Source organism: Myiozetetes cayanensis, unplaced genomic scaffold (genome assembly GCF_022539395.1).
Source record: "Myiozetetes cayanensis isolate MyiCay16 unplaced genomic scaffold, myiCay2020 scf1, whole genome shotgun sequence".
Classification (NCBI taxonomy): Eukaryota; Metazoa; Chordata; class Aves; order Passeriformes; family Tyrannidae; genus Myiozetetes; species Myiozetetes cayanensis.
The window spans coordinates 105,346,167-105,365,452 of NW_026086604.1; the positions used below are offsets into that span (position 1 = coordinate 105,346,167).

At 46.8% G+C, this 19,286-nt stretch overlaps 1 protein-coding gene across 3 annotated transcripts; it reads left to right on the top strand.

Annotated features, from left to right (window-relative positions):
* Window positions 1-12: 12 nt before the first annotated feature.
* SLC6A20 (solute carrier family 6 member 20) lies at window positions 13-19,222 on the top strand. Of its 3 annotated transcripts, XM_050314628.1 has the most exons (12): window positions 5,999-6,152; window positions 10,050-10,190; window positions 10,926-11,017; window positions 11,724-11,951; window positions 12,898-13,008; window positions 13,421-13,662; window positions 14,528-14,690; window positions 15,113-15,317; window positions 16,055-16,214; window positions 17,248-17,292; window positions 17,379-17,413; window positions 18,352-19,222. In XM_050314628.1, exons 1-12 carry the CDS (start codon window positions 6,032-6,034, stop codon window positions 18,585-18,587), a joined length of 1,779 nt encoding a protein of 592 aa, XP_050170585.1. In that variant the 5' UTR covers window positions 5,999-6,031; the 3' UTR covers window positions 18,588-19,222. The 3 variants fall into 3 exon arrangements, with proteins under 3 accessions (XP_050170594.1, XP_050170585.1, XP_050170577.1); XM_050314637.1 differs by lacking the exon at window positions 5,999-6,152 and adding an exon at window positions 13-2,486 and having other exon boundaries at window positions 17,248-17,413; XM_050314620.1 differs by having other exon boundaries at window positions 17,248-17,413.
* Window positions 19,223-19,286: the final 64 nt, after the last annotated feature.

Consider the following 19,286-nt stretch of genomic DNA (forward strand, 5'->3'; position numbering starts at 1 on the left):
GAATCTTGCTAGAAATTAGAACATGTAAATTACAGATTCATTCTCAAAGATACACCACATCAAACAGCTGTAAAGCAGTGTACCAGTGGCAAGGCTGGGAAGTGGCTGGGGTGGTTGCGTCACAGAAACTGGCATTTAACAGTGCTTGTCTCGGGAGCTGCTTGAAATGAAATGGATCATTTTTCTTCATTCTTTCTCAAATGAGAAAGGCTTTAAAATTGCTCAAGCAATGATGCCCCGTTCAAATCTGCCATACACTTGCAGTCTAAGTTCTCCTGTTTTCTCTCAGTTTGAGTTCTCATGGTTTATATAAGTTCTCCTGTCCTTTCCCCCCCCCACTGGTTAAGCAAGATTGCTTTGGGATGAAGTCCTGTGTCTGTAGCATGATATTATTGCTGTAGCACGATAATGGGGCATTATTGGGTGACCTACTCTTCATGCAGTGGCAATCAAGTTAATGAAAGGTCTTATTTTGCTCCTTGTACAGTCATCTAAAAAGGTAAGTTCTTAATAGGGATGTACCAAAGAGCTTTCTGGCTTGTGTTTGCTCAGAGCAACAGGAGTACTTTCCTGGGTGAATATTGTGGGGTTTTATTTTGTAGTAACACTCATTTTAATGAGAAACAGTTACTGTTTCTAAAAGAGGAGGTAAAAGGTGAAGAAAAACAGAGATTCTTCTGCTGCTCTTCTTTTCTGATAAATTTTTAACTGATGATTTAGCTGGAATATTGACTCTGTGATAGGCCTTCATTATCTGCTTAGAAACCCTCTCAAAAAGAAAGAGGACTGTCTACTCCAGTATATGGCTAGGTCTCAGTGAAATAAGTTGCCTGTAGACAAACACTGTTACAGACTTTGTTATCTCCTCAAACAAGGCAAATCTCGTAGAGAGCTGTGCAGTGCAAAATTGAAACACTGCCTTTGATTTCCTGCCTTGCAGATTGCTAGTTTAGCGAGTATGAGATCACTGTGATGCTCACATTGTTTTGTGTTGCAGAATGGCTAATTAAAGGGCTTGTGTGGAGCTCTTGGTGGAAAACGCACGGTCTTTGACAGATGATGTTCCTGTCAAAGAAGACCTGGAGCATTATACAGTAGCAGTTCTCTTTTTGTTGAGATAAGTACCATATTTTGAAGATGTAGATGACATCTGAATCTCTCCTGACAGATTCTAAAACTTCACTTCCTTCCCTGAGGTGTAAATTCTAATACTGCTTTTACCAGCCTTTGCGCCTTGTACTGCTCAAGTAGACATCATCCATTTCTTCCACTTCAGTTGTTAAGTCCCTAGTTATGCCTGAAGGGAATGTTTAAAAAGAAAATTTCTCTATAACTGACTGGTCTGCAGGAATCAAATCTCTTTCAAAACTGTGGGGTTTGCATTTTTTTGTTTGTTTGTTTTGTTGGTTGGGTTTTATTTTTGCTTGCAGACTGAAGAATACTTTTTATGGGAATGAGATTCAAGCAGCTTAGCTTCACTAGTGTTGCATCTGAGCCAACAAACAATGCTATGCACTGACAGCGACTGCTGGTGGTTTAATAAATGAACCAGCATTTTCTTCATGAGACCATATATTACCTGATGATCTTTAACTGTTCTTCAATTACTCATTAGTCTGTTTTTCTCTTGTGGATAATAGCCATTTTTTAAAATGTCCTAAGATGAATACTAATATGTATTGACAATCTGCAAGTTCACCTTTTTATTTGATAGACTAATGTTAAGGACAGCTGCTGTTTGGACATTTCACACATACCTTACCTTTGGGAAACCCAGTCATCTGTCAGGCACTTACATTTCAATCCAGCCAAAAGGTTCGTAAGATTCTTTAGTTTGATTTCCCTTTTCTGGCATTATTGAGGTCAGCTCTTGGCTTCTGTCAGACCACGGTGAAGTGACTTACTGCCTTGGGAAGCAAATGAGAATCATCTTACAGTGTCAGATGGCTGAATGGATCAAGCTTAAAAATTTTGATCTATTCTAGGAGGATGTGCCTTCTGAAACATGTTAAAAACAATTTAATTTGAAGCTAAGTTTTTATGTGAGCAGGTAAAAATTGTTATTGAAATTATTATTGTAACTGACTTTGAGCTGAGAAGGTGCCCAGGGAGTTACCTTGTGAAAGTATTGGCCCAGGATTCCTGCCCTGCTCTGGCTGCCTGCAGACTCTCTCTGAAAGCATGTAGATGTGCCCTGCTTTTGTATATATCCTGAAATGTTAGGCAGCCTAATTTGGAGTCAACTCTTCTCCAAATAAAGGTGGGTAGATACATGTCATTCTTAGTTTCAGCAGTCTCAATATCTAGAGAATTTCGTCCATTAATTATTTTTTAATTATTATTTTTAGGAACCTGTAATGTCTTGGAGTGTCCGTGGTAAGCCACGGTGATGCTGCGTGGTTGGTGCAGGACTCGGGCAGGGCAGCTCACGACTGACAGCTGCTGGTGAACAAAGGAATCTGCCCGGAGACCTCCCCGGACTGCAGGCAAGCTTTGACAGAGACTGCAGGAACTGGCAGACTGAATAGGCCAAATATCTTTTTTTTTTTTTTAAGTGAGGTACCAGTTTGTGACTCGTTTTACACAGGCCAGTTCTAAGGTCTGAGTGAATTAGGTGCAATTCTCTGAATCGGAACTGCACTGAGTACCCTGAAAGATCACAGTCAGAAGGTGAATAGAGCTGTGGTGCTAAACAAAAGCAAGGAAATTAGAAAGACCCTTCTCAGGAGTGCTTTTCTTGGGAGGCTGACGTGATGTGAAACAGTTTTAAGGGTGATGAAGAGGTTGGATATGACTTTAGGGTACAGACCTTAAGGGCATCGTCTACAGTTTGGAACTAAGCAACAAGTAGTAGTGATTAATTGGAAGGAATAATTGCAATTCTGATAACTGCTTAAAGGAGTAACTGTAATCTCCAATTGCACACAGAGCAATTGCCCAACAGTTATCATGGCCTGTGAGTTCTCGAAGATCTGGAAATCCAGATGGATTCTTTCTTTCTCCTAAAGTAAGGAAACATGAGGCTTAGAGTAGCAACTGTGAACAGTGAATCCCAACAGAAAAACCATATGTGAAAGCTGCTACTCGCTTGGCTGTGTATCTGCTTCCTTTGACAGTATCAGTAAACATTTGCAGAGGCTCTAGAGACTTTGGTGGCTTGTGTTTGATAATCATCTGATATGCTAGCAGACACCATGTTTCCATTTGGAGGCAAGTGCCTCCAGGAAAAGCAGATCTTAAACACCAGAGCTGCAGACACTTTGTCTCCCTTCCACATGTCTGCCTCATTGAAGAAAGCCCAGAGGGTTTATTTTTAAATCTAGAGGGCATAGTGCTACATGTTGGAAGTAGAACAGTAAGGTCCAGGCTACCTGGTAGAATTCCTTCCTCCCTTGTTTCCCTCTCTTTCAGCAATAGGACTGTTAAGCTTCTCTCACACCCTCAAAGCACCATCCTCAACCTGTTGCTAGGACCTCAGACTCCCTTTTTGTCTGCATTTTAGGTAGCTGGAGAGGCACTTGGCTTCTTACTGTAGCAGTAAGAAGTACTGTAAGTACTCTTGGCATCAAGAGATACAAGCCCAGGATTTTTAGTTTGCACCTTTGCCTAAGTACTTGCAGTTTTGCTTCAGTGAGGAATGGGATTCTCTGCTTTGTTTATCAGCTTCTGACTAGGTTTACATAGGGCAGTTCTCATGGGCAGTCTCATCAGTCCCTGTGGAGATGAACCCCTGCCCTTCTTCTCAACCACTCTCCCAAGCCCCACATTTCAAATCTGTTAGGTACTGGGGGGCAAAACTGTTTCTAATCCTCCTTTAACATGAGCAGTGAAATGATCAAAAGTTCTTGTGTATGTCTATTAGAGGCTTGTCTTTGTCCCTGAGGATGAAGCCCAAGTCCTTCCCCAACCCAAATGAAGGAAGTTCAAAGGAGAAAAAATCTTGAACAGTATGAGAAATAGCATATTGATTATCTGAGGTGTGTATGGAAGGTCCTACAGCAAGAATTCCTTAGTGTTGACTGTTTAAATACCTTTAAATATACTTAAAGCCTATCTTTCAAGGAGCCAGTAGATGACAGGCACTCTACTGGGTGCCTGTGTGCATGATCACCTTTAAAAAAACTCAGAGTAGTTTGTGATCTGGGCTGCTGATGAGACTGACGTTTGTGAGAAACACAAAGATTCATCTCATTCCATCTGAACTTCCTGATCTGGCCTGACCTGAGATGAGGACACCACACCTCTCTGCCTGCACGATCTCCTGCAGTCCATTAGTAAACTAGTTTGAAATGTAGTGGGAAGGAGGTACAGAGCCAAGGTAAATCTTTAACTTGATGATTCTCATCAGTAGGAGTAATCCATTCACACAGAAGCATCCCAAGTGCTAGTGATGTGCTATTTTTTAATGCTGTCCTGTCAGCAAATTACTTAATTCTGTAAGCTATTTATAAACATCATTTATAATAAATCCCACTGGCAGTGACAGGCATTTAACTTTTTAATAATTTGCAGAAGTTTTCATGATTTGGGACAACTTATGTATCTGTAGCTTCTCAGTGTGTGTCTTTCAGTTTTAATAGCTTATGGATCTAAAAGCAGCAGTCACCTTTTCAAGCAGGCAGAAAAGTGGTGTCCCACTTTGTGACTTTGCTGCTGCAGGTGGCTGGTCAGCACATCCACCGGAGTGGTTCTGCTGGGCTCGACAGCACTGCACGACGCACTCTGCGCTTTGGGCTCGTGTCCAAAGGCCCCATGGTGGGGGGTTCTCACCTGTACTTACAGCTGGCACTTGGCTCAGCCGGTGCCTGATGGGATGCTGGAGCAGCACACACAGCACTGGCAGGGAGCAAATTCCTGGTGCAGGAGGAATGAGACTGCCAGCCGTTGAGCGAGTCTTACTCGTAAAATGGTCCTGAAAGGTGCCGTGGAAAAACCCCATTTAAGCAGAGGAAAGAAACCGAGTGCTTGGAGTTGTTCAGCCCCTTTTTATTGCTAGAGATGCTGCTGGCAGCCTCCTTCTGTGGGAGACCTGTCTAAATTGATTGAGCTGAATGAGTACCTTGGCAGGGGCCCAAACACAGAGGGTTCATGTTCAGACCTGGCACCCCACTGTGCCTTCAGACGACCCAAAGGCCTCCTGGACTCTTCTTCCTCCATGGTGGGCTACCAACACCTTTTCCCAGTGGCCTTTGTATATATTTGGTCCCTCCTGCTTAAAAGTATTTTAAAACAGCAACCCCTCAGAAAAGTTCGTCTGCAGCAGTGGGGTTTGAGCACGAAGGTAAGTGAAAAGAGACTGGGGTATTTCACACTGTCACACGCATGCAGAGAATATGTAGAGGGAGGGTAATATTGCTGGAGGGTCAAACTTGAGTGTTGTACTCAAGTGTGCAGAGTGCTGGGGACCTGTGTGGCCGATGGGGACTGTTTCAAGGCAACTTTTGGAACTGGGCAGTGTGCTGGACTGGTTGGGGTGAGCACTGGATCACAAGTGATGGGATGTCTGAGGACCCCTTTATTCCTGGCATCCCTTGCCCTAGAAGTCAGCTCTGACAGTCACTAAAGCCAGTCCTAATGGTGTGCTATGGAATTTAAGCTGGTACCTCATGCACATGAATGCCATTCATAGGGAAGAGATCCCTGTGGAGAAGGAGAGTCCCATTTCCAAAACCAGACTGCAGCCCCACTGTTATTTCCTCGTAGTGTCAAGTTGGCATGTGAGTCGATAAAAATCCCCCAGCTCACATCCTTCCCAGAAGTGCCAGTCAAAACCCAAGCAGCTATTTACCCAAAGTACCAATTTTATAGTTCTCTGTGTGTCTATAATCTATTTACCAGCATTCCTACTTCAGTATGTGCCTGTTAATAAGATTAGTAATTAAAAAGCTTGATAGGAATTGGCAAGCATAGCTCCTCCGCCTTTCCCTCCCCTCCAAGCCGGACTGGCGTGGAGTGTGAGGCAGGGTTGGCAGAGTACCTGAGGGAGTGAAGGCAGGAAGGCTCTGCTGAAACCTCTGCCTACAGGCAGGCAATGGAGAAATCCCGGCCGCTATGGGACAATCCCCTGCAGTTTATTTTCGCGTGCATTTCCTATGCCGTGGGACTGGGAAATGTATGGAGGTTTCCCTACCTCTGTCAGATGTATGGAGGAGGTAAGTGTGATTTATGTTTCTTGCTTCCCTCGAGGAGGAGTGTGGCAAGCTTTAAGTCCAGAAGTATGTTGTCCACACTAATGCCCTGTTCACCCAGCAGGGTCCAGGGCAGAGTAGGACGTCTGGCTTTCTGTCAGTGTGCAACCTGTCTCATTGCGGCTTTATGTATTCTTCAACATTAGGCTTTTACCTGACAGCTGCCCCAGTACAGTGGCACTTGTTTCCTAGAAGTGCAGTGAAGCAGTGGAAAGGCCCATGTTTTCTAAAAGTGTGGAGATAGAGTGAGAGATACAGGTCTACATGGTATTAATCTATTACTTTTTTGTCCCACTGAACCTGTCTGAAGTTATCAGAAACGAGTTCTTTGTATGTTCACATGTGTGGACTTGGAACATATTGAGAAGGGGAGATGCTTATGGTGATTTAATTTAAGGATCAGATGTATAATTTCAAATTTCTGTCATTAATGTTTTGTCTTTTATACAAAGCCTAACTTTAGGTGATGATAACTTGGTTGGAAATCTGCCTTGAAGTTGGCTGAGACACTTTAATCAACAGTAGTTCCAAAGCTAAAGCCTCCTGGGCACCTTTGAAAATAGAGAATACATTGATTTGGGCTCAAGAAAAAAAAAAAAAAGCTCTTTGAAACTTTATCCTTCTCCTGGGTCCGAACAGAAGAAAAATGATGTCCTTATCATATACCAGCCACAGATGTTCTTCCTTAGAAATCAAAAGTCAGTTAATTAGATTAATGAAAGACCAACACCAATAATCTCTAATATACAGCTACCACTGTGTTGAAGAATCCTTATGAAGAATCTCTCTTTATAAGACATCCAAGTTTTATATTCTTCTCACGGCATCTGTTATCACAGTGTTGGACTCTCCTCAGCCTTGCAGTAAGGGACATGTTGAGCATCTGCCTCATCTACCTTCGGTCTGCTTCTATCTTTTTTTTCCTTTCAGGAAGAAACATACTGAGATGTTTAAGTGCTTTTTACTTCACTTATGCTTGTTTTGTTGGCTTGTAAACTTCTAAATGGATGTGTGGCGGTAGGGGTTGGTTCATGCTGGTTTTTGAAAAGCCAGCTCAGTGCTGAGACTGCGTCAGAGCTGTCCTGTGGGATCAGGTCAGAAAAATCCAAGTAATACAATAGGTGAAGTTACAGTAGAAGATAGATGCTGCAGTGGCTGAAGCTTTTTTAGGTGGTTCAGATAGCAGGAATGATAGATGTGCTGTAGTTCTGCCTGTATTCCTCCGCCCATGCTTTAAGGGTAACGACTTCATGTCTGACACTGAACTCTAGCACAAAGCTTAAAATGCGAGCGTTTCCATACGCAATTAAACTGCACGTGATTACTTTGCTAGCAGCCTATCTTGGCAGACATCCTGAAGGACGGCAAAACTTGGGACGTTGTGGGGGGATTTCTGTGGTTCTTTTGACCAGCCATCTGTATTGCAGTGGATAGTAAAAATTCTCTGAAATGTAACCAAAACTGGAACACTTGACTAACTCGAAATAAGATTAAATAAACTTCCCTGTTTGTTGCAGGGTGTTAGACTAGATGACCTCTAAAAGGTCCCTTCCAACTGAAACTGTTGTATGATTCTGTGATAAACCCAAGTATTTTTTAAAAAGCATGTTTTTATAAGAATATTTTTCCATTATTTTCCATTATACTCTCCATTATTTCTCTCTTCCCCAGTCAAATTTACATAGGGAAAGGCAGCTCTTTTTACTGTGAAACTAAAACTCCTGACAGGAGGTTTTGCTTTTCTTAATTCTTCTTTTCACTGCCCTCTTAAAGAGGATTCTGTGGCTTTCCAGGGGTCCACAAAAACCACGCAGACAGAACATCATTTCAGGAGCTTAAAAGCTGGATAAGGGGGGCATCAGCTTATTTGGCATCTTCCTTTTAGAAAAGCACAGAGCCAGTTCCTGTCCTGCCCAACAGAGCAATAGGGCCCTTATCACGTACAATACTGATAATTTGCAGACTTTATAACCTGCCTTTCTGTTCATCAGCAGATTGCCTCCTTCTCCCTGCTCTCCTCCATAGAGCTTGGCCTGAGCAGAGCAGGGGGGGTTAAACCTCATGGGTGCAGTTATTCTGTCCCTAAGCAGGCTGGGCCAGGCTGAAACGAGACTGGGATGGGTCTGCAGCAGGACGCTGAGCAGAGGCGAGGGTGCTGCTGGACAAGTCCAGTGCCTTGAGCAGGCCTAGGGCACATTCCGTGTTTTTCCAACTGCAGGGATCTGGCCTGTGGTCTGGTTTTTGCTGTTCTGAGTCACAGCAAATAAGGAGTCGGTTCATACAGCTGCACTGAGTCACTTGTATGAGGCAGTGTGGTTCTACCCTTTAGGAAAGTAGGGTTGGCAAGTTAGCAAGATCTGCATGCAAACAGGGTGCAGAGCAAGGGGCAGGGGGCTTAGCCCTGGCACTCCCGGCTGCAGGGGGACATTGGGGTGAAGAGCAAGCCTGAAGACATTCCTGCTGCTTGCCAGGTGGTGAAGTCAATGCCAAGCATGTGGAAGCACTGCTGGGAGAGCGGAAGAGCCTTCACAGAGGGTCTAATGCTGACTCCCTCTGTGGTACATGGCAAAACTCTCCTCGGTGGCTGCTGGGGCAGCTCGCACCCTGCCGGCACAGAGCAGCTGTGGGAGCTCTTAAACCTCCAGCAGCTCCCTTGTGGCATAGGAAGTTATCTAACAGGGTAACAAAGGGGTTGTTAATAACAAGAGAGCTGGGAGGTGGGAAATTAATTCCCAGAATAAACCGGATTATTGCTCTGTGTTTATTTCCAGTTCTTTTCCTCAGTCGCTGCCTGGAGTTCATTCCTCCACAGCACTGCACAGACCCCATTGCAAGGAATGTTAATGCCACAGATTAAATACTGAATAAGAGATATTTACGTAAATATTTTGGCTTGCTGTAAAAAGGGAAGCAGGGAAGCCTTCCCAAAAATACAGCTTTTGACTCAGTCAGCAGCTCTTTCTGAAGTGAGCCCCAACTCAAGTACAAGGATTTTCTTTTTTTTTTTGGCAGAAATTTAAGCCAAAGCACATCCTGGTTGCCAGGTGGGAAGGTCCTTTCACCTCCTTCATTGTCAACCTTCCCATTCCTGCTGCTCCTCTTCCACAGGAGCATGGAATTCCCTGTGGCTCTTCATGTGGGGAAGAAGTAGGGATGAGCAGCCCCACACAGGAGGAAACTCTGACTCCCATCCCAGAGTCTGTTCCTGCAGATTGGGACCCTGGGGGAAGAGCCTTCATCCCTTTGCTGGTGCCTGTGGGCCCAGCATGGGGTTTTGGGAGCTTTTTGGTTTGCTTTTTTTTTGTTTGTTTGTTTGTGTTTTTTTAAGCCAGGCCAGATCTCAATATGTAACTCAAAACTCTCCATTCAAGATGGACGTTGCTGTTCCTTTTTTTTTGAGCACTTTGGCTGTGCCGCAAAATACCCCACATGAAGTAAATCTTTTCCTTGTCCTCTTTCTCTCATTATAGTTTACAAGGTTTGGCTGGTGTTTGGTTACCCTTTAACAGCCCCAGCCCCCAACTTTGCTCAAACCGCCGGTGATGCATCTGGGCAGCCCTGCCACACTGGAGTGGTGGCCAACACAGTTTAACAGCAGAAATGCCAGCTCTGCCAAGTTCCTGCGGAAAATTCCTTGTCCCCGGGCAGTCAGCACCCACCAGCCTATGGGACACCACCTGAAACCCTGTGAGATCTCCTTCGGGGTTGGGTCATGCCCTCAATACACAAGGTGCCTGGACAGGACCCAGACCCAGCCAGCCCCTGGGACACTGACAGCATTAATTGGCCACAAAGAGGGACACGTGGTGTTTATCTTGCTGTTGAACTGCTGAAGGCTGACTGTTGGGTGTTTTTTTGCAGGTGGCTTTTTGATCCCATACCTTATCATGCTGATTGCCGAGGGGATGCCACTGCTCTACTTGGAGCTGGCTGTGGGGCAGCGTATGCGTCAGGGCAGCATCGGCGCCTGGAAAATAATAAGCCCCTACCTTTGTGGTGTTGGTATGTTCTCAGTTTTCATCTTTATTCTCCAGCATGGAGAGAACATGGGTGATTTTTGAATGGAGAGCTTTGTCTTTCAGAGGACAAACCAGGAGGGAGCTGGGGTTCTACTGGGTCTCACCATGCTGAGCAAAGCCGACACCTCATGGCAGGCATTTATCCCATCCCTTGCTGGGCACTGGGACCAGACCCCAACTTGCTGTGTTGGGTCCCTGCACTTGGAGGTGTAAGTCCCCCTGCCCTTGGGCACCCTGCCAAAATCCTAGTGTGAATGCCAGCCCTTGGGGCTGCCTGCACTGGGCTTTGACTTCAAGAACAACTTCCCAGTGAGCTCAATGGGAGTAATAAAACTGTGCCTTAATTTTCTACCATTGCTGTTGCTGTCTGCCATTTACCAGTGTTTTTTCTTAGCTACATTTTTTATGTTATTAAATTACTCTGATAACCCAAGCTACTGTTAATTTGCATACACCCACAATATATTTTTAATGATACTTTGATTATTCACCCCCAGGGCCTAAAATATAAAATCCAGTGCAGGATAGTCCTGGCAGGAGGAGGAAGAGGTGGATGCAGTGCCAGGGACATGCTCTGTGCACACAGCTGTGCAGGGATAAAGCCCCTCCTGCACTGGGCATGGTGGTGCTGCCCCCACCCCACACCCCCTGGGTGTTATGGGACCCTGGGCATTTTGGGGTTTTGCTGCTGACCAAGTGTCTCCCTCTGTATCTGCAGGTGTTGCCAGTGTTGTCGTCTCCTTCTTCCTCTCCATGTACTACAACGTGATAAACGCCTGGGCCTTCTGGTACCTCTTCCACTCCTTCCAGGTGTGTGGGCACTCAACAGCTCAGTTTGGCCCCACTGTGGCCGTGGAGGGTCATGGTGGCTTTGCATTGATGCTGGATGTTGCATGGCACCATCATCAGCTGGAGAGCAGAGGTGGAGGAGTGGCAAAAGCTCCATAAAACCTACCCAGGGCTTTTCTGGAGGGAAGAGTGAGGCAGTGGTGTCCCCCTCCACGGGCTCTCCCAGGGGTGTTGGATGTTGTCTTCTCGCCACGAATCACAGGTCAAACAGGTCAAACTCTGTGATGCATTGATGGCCGGGGTGTCCTGCATCCTAGGATGGGTCTGTCTGACGGAATGGGAGAGGATTGGCCCTGGGGGAGACCAGTGGAGAGCGTCATTGCCGGGGGAGAGGGTTAAAGAGGCTCAGTCCTCAGGAAGAGAATCAGTCTGGTCATCCCCAGGGAAGAAAGACAGAGCAGATCTGTCCCTGGGGAGAGGGTCAGAAAGACTCATCCCCATGGGAGAGGATCAAAACAAATCAGTCCTTGGGCAGAGGGTCATTCCCAGGGAAAAGTGTCAGAAGAGATCATCCCTAGGGGAGACAGTAATCGCCCACCCCAGGCAGCACCGTGCAGAGACAAGCAAGCCCCAGGCAGAAAGCCACCCTTGCCATCATCCTCTCCATCCCTCCCCGGCACCTCAGCTCTCCCTGCCATGCTGACTCCACGTCCCTCCTCTCTCCTAGGACCCCCTGCCATGGGCCACCTGCCCCCTCAACAGCAACCGCACGGGCTACGACGAGGAGTGTGAGAGGACATCGTCCACCCAGTACTTCTGGTACCGGCAGACCCTGAACATCTCCCCGTCGCTGGAGGCCAGCGGGAGCGTGCAGTGGGAGCAGGCGCTCTGCCTGACGCTGGCCTGGCTGGTGGTTTACCTCTGCATCCTCCGCGGCACCGCCTCCACCGGCAAGGTGAGAGGTGGGCACAGCCCTGCCCAGACTGGGCAGGATGTGGGGAGGGCAAATGAGAGCCCAGAGCAGTGGCCGTGGCTGCTGCCACCTGGGGTCACGGCACCTCTCCCGGAGCACCAAGCTCCGCTGCCCTATCAAGTTGCAATTCAAGCAGGATCAACCGAAGCACGGAGTGATACTGAAAAAATAAACCAGAAAAGTCCTGTAAATGCAGCAAAACCAGTCGCCAGGCTGCTGGCCATGAGGAAAGCTGTCTGCCACTGCAGAGCCATGTCAGGAGACGTCTATTCCTTGGTCTTTGCAAGAAAAAAAAAGACATCTACCGGGCATGTTTTGCTTGCCTTTTATTCACAGCAGAAGTTATGAGGAAGTGGGCAGAAAAACCCCAATGTCCTGGCTGAGCCTGCACTAAGCAGCAAGCTGAGGGCTGTAATCCCCAAATCGTCTTAGCCGAACACAGAAAGCCAAGAGACTATAAACTAAGAATAACCTCTTAAACTTGTTGCAACTAATTCAATTTTGATTCAATTTGATTCAATTCAAGTTTGATGTTGACCTTTTATGAGGTCTGCTTGCCTTCCTCCTAGAGCAAATGATGAATGACCTTTGCCTAACGAGTTCTTAATAGACAGTTGCACACTGGTGTTACTTCACTGAATGATGCAGAACTGAGTTTGTGAATGCTGCAAACATTTTAGACTTTTGTTTGATTTCCAGTCAAAGGGAAGACCCTAGGAACAGTAGCACAGGTCTTTGTTTCTAATAAAAACTTGCTTCTCTAAAATGTAAATCTAAAGTTAGATTTGTCTGAAAAAATTTCTTTAAAGATTATTACACAAGAACAAACACAATAATGAAAATTATTTGTGTAAAGTAAATGAGACTGACCATAGTGGATTAAGCTTTATGTATTCTTTAGACCAAGATGTTTCCTCTCCTTCCCCAGGTCGTCTATGTGACAGCCTCTTTGCCATACTGCGTTCTCATCATATACCTCATCAGAGGATTAACACTTCATGGAGCTGTGAACGGGCTTGTCTACATGTTCACACCAAAGGTACAGAAAAACTCTACTGAATTTTCCATTAAATGTTGTTTGTCACTGAACGTGTAGGTTTTTAAAAGGTGTTGATGCTCTTCCTTATATTGGATTTTTGCAGCAGTAGGATAGGTCAGCCAGCTGGAAACCCTGGTGGCTTCCAGGAGTGAAAGTGGAGTGGCAGCTGCTTTGCTATGGTGCCCCTAAGCTGTTTGCTTTCTCCTGCAGAAAAAGACCTGGCCATTAGCATAACCTATAACCAACCTGTATTACTTTCAGTCATATAAGTAACCCTGCACCGAAAAAACCCTGAACTAAAACGAGCGCACAAAGGGACCCATCCCTGTCCCCACCCACGCACGCTGGAAGGGGCATTGCTGGGAATCCATATGCAACTTCATGCTCTCGCTCTCTGGGTCTGGCTTTGCAGCTGGAGCAGCTGATGAACCCCAAGGCGTGGATCAGCGCTGCCACGCAGATCTTCTTCTCACTGGGCCTGGGCTTCGGCAGCCTCATCGCCTTTGCCAGCTACAACGAGCCCAGCAACAACTGCCAGAGGCATGCCATCATCGTCTCGCTCATCAACAGCACCACCTCCATCTTCGCCAGCATTGTGACCTTCTCCATCTACGGCTTCAAGGCGACGTTTAACTATGAGAGCTGTATAAACAAGTAAGAGCCTGGTGTTCCACTCGTTTCCCACTGCTAGCCATGCTGGGGCAGGTGAGAGGGGCGGTAAATAAATAACAGGACGCAGTGCTGCCAGCACTGCCCCAAGAGCAGACCCGATACCGCTCTAATAAAGCTAATGGAGCTATTTAAAGCGATGAAGCCTGAGATGAAAGGTCAGAGCAACTTGCCTTTTGACACCTGGGTGCTGCTTCCAGGCACGGGCCTGGTTGAGAGGATGTTTGCCTGGGCAAGTCACAGAGGCACTGTACCTTGTGTTCTGGTCCTGGCACATGTCTCGGGGAGCAGGGGGGACTGATTAATAAAATGCAGCAATGCTCAGACACCCCGCTATTAAGGCTAAGCCCTGTTCCAGGAGCTCAGCCTCCTCGGCTGTGATGCTCTGGAGGTGCCTAGGAGCCTGCAGGTGCCTAGGAGCCCTGAGGCAGCAAGCTTGCATGAAGTTCCTGGCACAGGGCCTGCAGCAGTTACACTTTTACTCATATTTTTAGAGCTTTCAATCTATCTGCTGATCAGAGAGGAAACCAAGCTGCTAGTCCCTGCTCGTTGCCAAAAGGCTCGTTAAGTTGATGGGGTGTGGACGTGAGACTGGAGGGCAAAGGGGAAGAGACACCAGCCAGCACTGGCTGGCACCCAAAATACCTGCCTGGGAGTACAGTGTGGGTGCAGGAGCTGCTCCCTACAAAGCACAGATAAGTGCAAGATCGCCCATGTCCCATTCTGGAAATGCCATGGTTCTCACCTGGGGAGACTGGATCCCTGGGGCCAGCAGGACATCTGCATGTGGGGATCGATGGAGAAGAGGGTGAGGTGTCCTAGGCCTGAAATTTTCTGCAATCCTTCCCAGGGTGATCCTGCTGCTGATGAATGCTTTTGACCTAGAGGAAGGCTCTTTGACAGTGGACAACCTCAGCAAGACGAAAGACTACCTCATGGCCACCTACCCACAGGAATACGCCCAGTTAGCGCCTCAGATTAAAAACTGCAGCTTAGAAGCTGAGCTAGACACGGTGAGTTGCCGCTTCGTGCTGTCTCCTCTCCTCCCACTGAGCCCGGGCAGCCCCATGCGAGCACATCCGAGTGCCTGACCAGGGCTGGGGATCACTTCTATCCCTCGGGATGGGGCAGGGGGCTCGCCTGGGTGGTTGGCAGCTGAGCTGGGTGGCAGTGCAGTCGGACTGCTGGCTCTGGTGGTGGAACAGGGCGGGTCACAAAGATTTGGGGTAAATGCTTTTTTGCTCCAACGGCACTACGCCAGTGTCTGTGCAGTTTGGATAAACTGGCAAGAATCTCATCTGCTTTTGCTGTGCACAACCACCACTGCACATGTACCTTGTCACGACACAGAGTCACGCTCTCGTGCCCATCTCATGTCTTTTATCAAGGATGAGGAGCTGCCCATAACTCATTTTTCTCCCCTTTTCTCTGACAGGCTGTCCAGGGGACGGGACTGGCATTTATAGTCTACTCGGAAGCGATCAAAAACATGGAGGTGCCCCAGCTGTACTCTGTGCTCTACTTCTTCATGCTGCTGATGCTGGGCATCGGCAGCATGCTGGGGAACACGGCTGCCATCCTCACACCGCTGACCGACAGCAAAATCATCGGCGCCCGCTTCCGCAAGGAGGTGATCTCGGGTAAGCGCCCGCCGCGTCACAGCGTAGGCCACACACAGTGCGTGTGCGAGTGCAAAGGCTTCGGTGCCCCACTGCCACTGAGGGTCCCCCTCTCACCTTGAGTGGAGCAGGGAATAGTAAATGTCCTGCTGGAAAGGTTTGCCTGCCTTTGTGAAATCCTGCCCCAGCCTTTGAAGCACTTCCCCTCCGGAGCTCCCACAGCGCTAGGGCTATTGTGGCTGTGTATTTACAGGCTCCCCAACACACCCCTTGGGGCTCCTTCATACTGGTGTCTACTGACTGGTGAAACTCAAAGAGACAGTACAGGTGCCAAGAGACTTGCAGTAAGGAGCTCTTCACTCACATCACCAGTATCCCAACACCTGTCTTTGGCCAAAAGTAGTATGTGCTCCTGTTCAGGCACAGAAATCAGTTGTCCCTCCTTAAAACCTGTTTTAGCAGGATGCTCAGTGGCAACACCAGATAATGCATGCACACGTGACAAGGCTATAGCCAAGACTTCGTTGTCTGGAGTGATATCCTGTGACTATGCAGGTCTGAGGAGCAGTTTAAGGACACACCAGCACAGTCACACATGGAAAGAGACAGATCTTTTCCGTAAGGGAAATTATCCTTCTCCTCAGAGAAGGCTGCTCAGCAGAAATTCTACCAGCTTTTTAGTCACAAGGAGTATGACATTTCCCACACCCAATTAGACTTCCAGGTGTAATGGCAGGGTCCCTCTGTTATCCACGCAGGCGCTGTGTGTTTCATTAACTGTGTGATTGGCCTGATCTTCACCATGGAGGCTGGAAATTACTGGTTTGACATATTCAACGACTACGCAGCCACCCTCTCTCTGCTGCTCATCGTGCTGGTAGAAACCATTGCTGTGTGTTACATCTATGGGATAAGAAGGTAAAAGCTTGAATCCTCCTTTCTTTACAGTGGGCTAGCAGGGGGAGTGGCCATGAGCCAAGACATGCAGGGCCAAGAATAAAAATACTGCCCTGGGCTGTATGTTTCTCTTATGCTACAGTATCAGCAGGGCGATGGGGTCTCCCCTGCCCTGCAAGGCCCCTTCCAGGGCCTTGATTCAGGGCTGCACAGGAGCCAGGCTGGGCTGACACCACCTCTGCTGGCAGGGGAGTGCTAATGAGCTGTACACACCCACTCCCTGCTCTGGTCTGTGGTCTCAAGAGCACCTTCTGCCAAAACTCTGCTCCTCCCGCGACAGTAGTTCAGCATGAGCACAACAGTGCCAGTAAGTCTGGTTTCAGAGGTGGTCACCTCACAGATGGCTGGTGTCCCAAGTCATCCCTTGTGGGCAAAAGGAAGCTTTGGCATCAGGAAGGGTTTTGAACAGCAGAGGTGTTTGTGTTCATGGCACCTAAAGGAAAAGGCTTCAGCATTTTCTTTGTTAGTCTGCCAGCGCAGTAGGTGCACAGGCACCTTCACGGGTATTGTGTCCTTGATGAGTTCAAAGCCTTCCAGTCAGATTCAGGTCTCCTGTGAGATTTCAGGTACAAGTCCCATAATTGTACTTCCTCAAAGACAGCAGTGAGAACAACTCAACTACACAAAACCTAGCAGAGTTTCCTCCACAGTACTTGAGCATCATTGCTTTTCTCTGTCAGCTGACACCAGAAACACCCTGAACTTATATTCCAGCCAGAACTTTTCTTGCTGTACCTATTTCTCGCTACTCTCTGCAGTTTGGGCTTCTCTTGCAAGTCCCACAATCTGTTCTGATTTCACCCTCACCATGATTCTGGTGAGCCCTAACAAGCCCTTCTTCAGACAATGCCTCTCTGCTCATTTGTGGTGAACTTTAGTCCCCTTTCTCATCTCACATGAAATTCTGCATGTGGTTTTGAAGTAACTCAGAAGGAGGTATTGATTGAACACATGCAGCTGTTCTCAAAAATATGTTTTCTTTTTTTAAACACAGATTTGAGAAAGATCTTTACACCATGATTGGACGCAAGCCAAACTGGTATTGGAAAATTATGTGGGCCTTTGTTAGTCCTCTGCTAATTGTAAGCCTATTTATATTTTACCTCACCGACTATATCCTCACAGGAACCTTGCAATACCAAGCGTGGGATGCCACACAGGTAAAATAGCTTTGGGCTTGGGGGTTTTTGTTTTTTATAAACTTTCCCTAGTTCCTGCAAGGATACAGCCCTCCTTCCTAACTAAACTGTTCCACAAAACTGGAAAGCTCGCAGCTAGAGCGAGGGCCAACCCTTAAATATGTGGAAAGGAAAAACAAGGAAAACTTGACTTAATGATGATGCAATGATTCTGTAAAATCAACTAATATCCCTCTGATTCTTAATCGACCACTTCATACAGTAAAACTTTATTAATGTTGAAGACCCGAATATCATCTTTAAAAAACCACTTTAAACAAAAAAAAACCTTCTTTCAAAGTGTATTGTTTTGAACAAAATTAGTGGTATTTAAACAGAACCGAACTGCTGCTGGAATAGTTTTCATTATTTCCACATACATTTTTCCTCACGGCCAGAACACTTTTGTACAACTACTCAACTGCGTATTTTTCACAGAGTAATTACTATTGGATAAGTAATCACCGGTTCCGTAACCTTTCATGGAAATGCTCCCATCGTGCAGAAACAAAATTCATAATTGGCCACGACACAAAAACAATTAAGGACCCATGGCGGGCCTGGCCTGTTGACTGGGTGTCAGCATGAGCCCACAAGCTCCAGGAGAGGAACTCGGAGGCCTGACAGAGGTCAGGGCCCAGCCACCTCATTAAGAAACACAAATCAAGCCAAAATCCGCTCTTTACCAAAGCTTGCAGAAGTTTCTCCCAATCCTGTTGTCAGCAGCTCTGTTCTTCTTGTCAGTTTTCAGGGTGGTTGGGCAAAGAACAGCGCTGAGGGCAGCTGTGGGCTGGCACAGCCAGAAAGTGCTTCTCAGATGTCCCAGTTAGATCCATGTGCCCAGCTTTGCTCCTGACCTGACTCCAGGACTCCCAAAACCATGGATCCCACAGATCCAACACTGCTTCTCTCCCTTGCAGGGGCAGCTGGTGACCAAGGATTACCCCGGCTACGCCCTCGCGGTGATCGGGCTGCTGGTGGCATCATCCACCATGTGCGTACCCATGGGGGCGATAATGACTTTTATAAGGAAGAGACTGAAGAGGGAAAGAGTTTCAACCGTCGCATGAATGCTGACAGCTGGATTTGGGAAGACCTTACCCCCATCATCGGTGACAGGGCACTTCTGGAAGACAGCAGCAACCATTATTTGTAGCAGCTATTTATAGAGTTGAGAATGGTGGGTGCTATATTGACCAAAAAGTGCTCTTGAGAGGTTCCACGATGGTTTGGGGAAAAAAAAAAAAGCTCTTCTGTAACAAGATGAAGCTTTAAAATAGCCCATGTGTGAGAGGGGGAAACCAGAAGAGCAGCTCTCAAAATGCTAGTTAGCACAAATTAACCGGCACATCAGCCCATTACACAGTGTTAGGTAATTCTTTTCCACTTTGTTGCAGCACTGCCTGTGCAGAAACCTGAGCAACCAACTAAGCATGTTCCTGCACCAAAGTACCAGCAAATATCCTTACCCATTGGAGACAGCTGCACTTAAGTGTGCACGTTATTTGAAATGACATCTGTATTTCATCAACAGAGGAAACTGTTGAAGTCTGCCGATGAGAATGTGATAATCCCTTTCCTACCTGGGAGAAACCAGTAGGATGGTATTGGGAGATAAATTTGGCCAACATGGCCTCTTTTATACTGGTGTCCAGCAAAGCAGTTAATGTATATATATATATATATGCATACATATATATGAGTTGCACAAGTTCTTCCCCCCCCCAAGAAGTAAGCTTCCAATTCCAGTACATAACTGTGCACTGTGCTGTACTTTGTATTTTCTAGGGATGCACTTTAAGTACACTAGAAGGTATCTGTGATAAAGCTGCTTTACGAGCCCCACCCAGACAAA